Genomic DNA, 3,972 nt, shown 5'->3' on the forward strand with positions numbered 1-3,972 from the left:
TGGGAAAGATTGAGGGCAGGAGGAGAAAGGGCCAACAGAGGATGAGATGGTTGGATGGCATCGCCGACTCATGGGAAAGACCCTGATGCTGGGAAAGATTGAGGGCAGGAGGAGAAAGGGCCAACAGAGGATGAGATGGTTGGATGGCATCGCCGACTCATGGGAAAGACCCTGATGCTGGGAAAGATTGAGGGCAGGAGGAGAAAGGGCCAACAGAGGATGAGATGGTTGGATGGCATCGCCGACTCATGGGAAAGACCCTGATGCTGGGAAAGATTGAGGGCAGGAGGAGAAAGGGCCAACAGAGGATGAGATGGTTGGATGGCATCGCCGACTCATGGGAAAGACCCTGATGCTGGGAAAGATTGAGGGCAGGAGGAGAAAGGGCCAACAGAGGATGAGATGGTTGGATGGCATCGCCGACTCATGGGAAAGACCCTGATGCTGGGAAAGATTGAGGGCAGGAGGAGAAAGGGCCAACAGAGGATGAGATGGTTGGATGGCATCACCGACTCAATGGACATGAGCTAGAACAAACTCCAGGAGAGAGTGAAACAGGGAAGCCTGGTGTGCTGCAGTCCATGGGGTCAGAAAGAGTCGGACATGACTGAGCCACTGAACATCCACCACCACCATTATCTGAACATGGAAACTGAAGCCTGTGTTTCACCCACTCGGTACCCAAACCCAGGGAGAGAGGCTGCAGCTCTGGGGAGAATGCCTTCTGTGCCCTGGGGCTCTATTAGCACTCCAGGGACCCTGGAGGGGTGGGCAGGCCCAGAGGCCACGGCTCAAGGCCCGGAGCCTATGTTCGAGAGGAGAGGCCTTTCGATCAAGACTTGGTTCTGCTCTTAAATCACTTCACAGATTTATTAAGAGTGCACAAAGGATTTGGGCAACCAGTGCTTTCTCCTCAAGCCTGGCTGTCTGAGAACATCACAGGAAGAAGCCAGAGGAAGGCTGGCCGCCACCTTGTGGAGCAAAGGGGAGGAAAAAACCAGATGGAAATTTCTGGCTAAACTGTCTTCAGAGAGCCATGAGTCTCCTAGTTTAAGTGGCACCCTAGAGCCCGCCACACTCACAACCACCCCACGACTCCCCAGCTGTGTGCACCATGGGAAAAAACAGAAGCTACAGTGTATACAATTTGAGATTTGTATGTTTGTATGTTTAAGTTACTTAAATCGCACAATGCTGCATGAAATCAGTCTAAAAAAGAATCAACACACACCACTGCAAGGTAATCCACTGAGGGTTTTTTTTTTTGTTTTTTTTTTTAAACAAATTTGTACAGGAAAAAAAAAAAATCCCCGGGTCACACCCTATACCATACGCTCACCCTGTCCGGTTATGCAGGAAGCAATGGGAGCTGGGACAGGCAGCGGCCATAGATGACACGGGATGTGGAAAAACCGCGAGTTCCCTTTGTTCTCCAGTGTATCTTGTACAAAATAATTACATTTTTTTAAACATATTTACAGAGTTTGCACAAATAGAAAATGGTTACAAATTACAACCAGGCTTGGCAAGATAAGGTCCCCCCCTCCTCTATCACTGACTGAGGCCGGAGGTACGATTGCTCTGTATTTACAGATGCATTAAAAAGTCTGTCTTCTTAGAGACCTAGATGGAGTTCATAAAAAATGGTTAAACAATCATAAATTCATTTGTAAGCTATACAAGCGATTGACGCCCATCAGTCAGTTCATGTCTTGCTCCCTGAAGAAAGCCTTGAAGGTAAAAGAATCCCTTCCCCAAAAGCAAGAGCACACCCCTCGGCCTGTCTGCTTACAGGGGTTTGGGTTTGGGAGGAAATACAGAGGCAGGAAGAAGGGAGGAAGGGAATGGGGGGGGCAGGACAACCGAGCCGAGGCAGTGTTCCTTTCATCGTTTCTGTTTGTTTTATAAACAGCTTGGAGCCAGGTTAAGCTGACTGGCTTGTTACACGCCATCTGATGGCTTTGAAAAGAACCCACAATTCCCTCGTCTCAGAGACGGAAACAGCTCAACATGACTACAGTACGGAACGAAAGGACTCTCTGGAGACAACAAGTGTTTGTAATTCTGCTGTAAAGTCTTTGCCTTGAGTGCCAAGCCCGATTTCAACAGTGCAAAACAGACTCCAGAGGTGGTGTGGAGCGGGTCAGAGGCTCGAGTAGCAGCTGTCCACCCACTGAGCGAGTCCTCGCTCCACCAGCGACCGGTTTATCAACACCACCTAGGAGAGAAAGGTGCTGGAGAGCGCGGCCACGGCACTGGGCCCACCTTCCGGGCCCCCCTCAGCCCAGGCCCCATCACTGGCGCCCGAGTGACTGGGCCGGGCCCGCCAGGGGCTCACGGACAGGCTCTCCCAGCGGGCGAGCAGGCTCTCCACACTCTAGTACCAGGGGACGGAGGGGAAACCCCAAGGGACAAGGTCCAAGAGAGCCCAGGGACGTCCTGCTACGGGGCCGCCAGAGCTCCGTGGGGATCGTCAGCTGCACCTCCAGCCGCCACCCTCTAGATGACAGCGGCATCCCCACCCCAACTGCGGCCACCAAGAGCGTCTCTGGGCGTGACGGGGGAGAGGAGGCCAGAACTTACTTCATCTCCAACCACGCTCCACAGTTGAATCAGAGGAAGGCCGGTTGGGCTGTAACTCGTCACCTGAGAGAAAAACCCCCCATGGTGTTAATAAGCTACCCCAGGCCCCTCTCATTCAAGACTGCTGGTCGACCTAGGGTGTGGGCCAGGGGAAGGCAGGCGCTATAGGTTTGCTCACAAGAAGCCAGGAGAGCTCAGAGAGGCTGGAGGCGCCAGGCGGGGGCTCCTGAGACAGACCCACCAGCCCGCCCACACCACACACCTGAGCCAGCAGCGCTGTGTTCCCCGTCATCTCGCTCATAGCCGCGTCCGCCTCGGGGGAGAAGTGGTCATCGTCTGAGGAGAGGGAAAAGCAGCGTTCGACTCTCAGAGGCCGAGCACTCGTCACACAGCTCGCAGGTGTTCTCCAAGCAGACGTCACACGCTGCCACGGAGCAGGACCTCCCGGGACAGAGCCCCAGGCCTCCCTGGGTACACTCGGGGTGCCTGCTGCATGCCACCCCCCGGGGGACAGAGGCTGCCTCCAGTGGAAGTATCGCTGCCACCGACACTGATTCGGGGGCTGAATGGACTGTCATCTCACGGACTCAGGAACACACGTTACAGGTGAGAACATGTGAGACAAGGGTCAGTGGCTGACGGTCAGCCGCGCCCACAGTGATGCAGGTGCGATTCAGACCAGGCAGCTGGCCATACAGTCCACTCTGCGCAGCGGTCCCAGGTGGGTGGGGCGCGCGACAGCATCTCTTGTCAGATCATACCCTCCTGAACAAGGACACACCCAGGGTGAGAGGCAGGGAGGACGGGAGCACAGGGCTAAGGTCTGGGAGCATCTAGGGACGGAGCAGTCTCTGCAGGAAGCCTCTCAAAGCCAGAGGCCCGGGTGGAGGCCAGGGCAGTGGGCCTGAAAGCGGGGGTCCAGGGACCAGCGCCGCGGAGAACTTGTTAGAAACGCAACTTCTCGGGCCTCCACCCAGACCAGTCCATGGAAGCAGAGTGGCCGCAACCTGTGCTGCTTAAGCCTGGAAGCTGAGAACAAGGGTCTCACAGAGAAGACCTCCTCTCAACACCTGCTGCGCCCCGGCCCGCGGCCCCACCTGTTACCTGACAGGGGCATCACGCTGTCCAGAAGCACCTCCGCTCCCTGGAACGGCAGGGTCACAAAGTCAGACCTGAAAGACAAGCACGGTCCGAGCTGAGCCCGGACGCCACACCGCCTCACCCCAGGCGGACACTCCCCTCCCGCTCAGTGCCGTGACCCCAAAACCCAGTGAAGCCACACAGAGGCGCACACGACAGGCACAGGCCACTGCTCCCACTCGCCCACGCAGGCCCGGCCCCAGAGGCGCTGCTTCCATCAAGCACGCAAGAGACGCCGCCTCCCTGTGC

At 56.0% G+C, this 3,972-nt stretch overlaps 1 protein-coding gene across 1 annotated transcript in view; it reads right to left on the reverse strand.

The window, feature by feature from the left end:
- Nucleotides 1-1,234: 1,234 nt before the first annotated feature.
- The window catches only part of AKAP1 (A kinase (PRKA) anchor protein 1), a 12,942-nt gene continuing 10,204 nt past the window's right edge, over nucleotides 1,235-3,972 (reverse strand). The window contains exons 8-11 of the mRNA XM_010852948.1: nucleotides 3,688-3,755; nucleotides 2,846-2,919; nucleotides 2,584-2,646; nucleotides 1,235-2,218 (exon numbers count right to left, since the gene is read on the reverse strand). Coding sequence (XP_010851250.1) covers nucleotides 2,144-2,218; nucleotides 2,584-2,646; nucleotides 2,846-2,919; nucleotides 3,688-3,755 — 280 coding nt within the window. The 3' untranslated portion in view covers nucleotides 1,235-2,143. The remainder of the gene's footprint in view (nucleotides 2,219-2,583; nucleotides 2,647-2,845; nucleotides 2,920-3,687; nucleotides 3,756-3,972) is intronic.

Source organism: Bison bison, unplaced genomic scaffold (genome assembly GCF_000754665.1).
Source record: "Bison bison bison isolate TAMUID 2011002044 unplaced genomic scaffold, Bison_UMD1.0 scf7180017864317, whole genome shotgun sequence".
Lineage (NCBI taxonomy): Eukaryota > Metazoa > Chordata > Mammalia > Artiodactyla > Bovidae > Bison > Bison bison.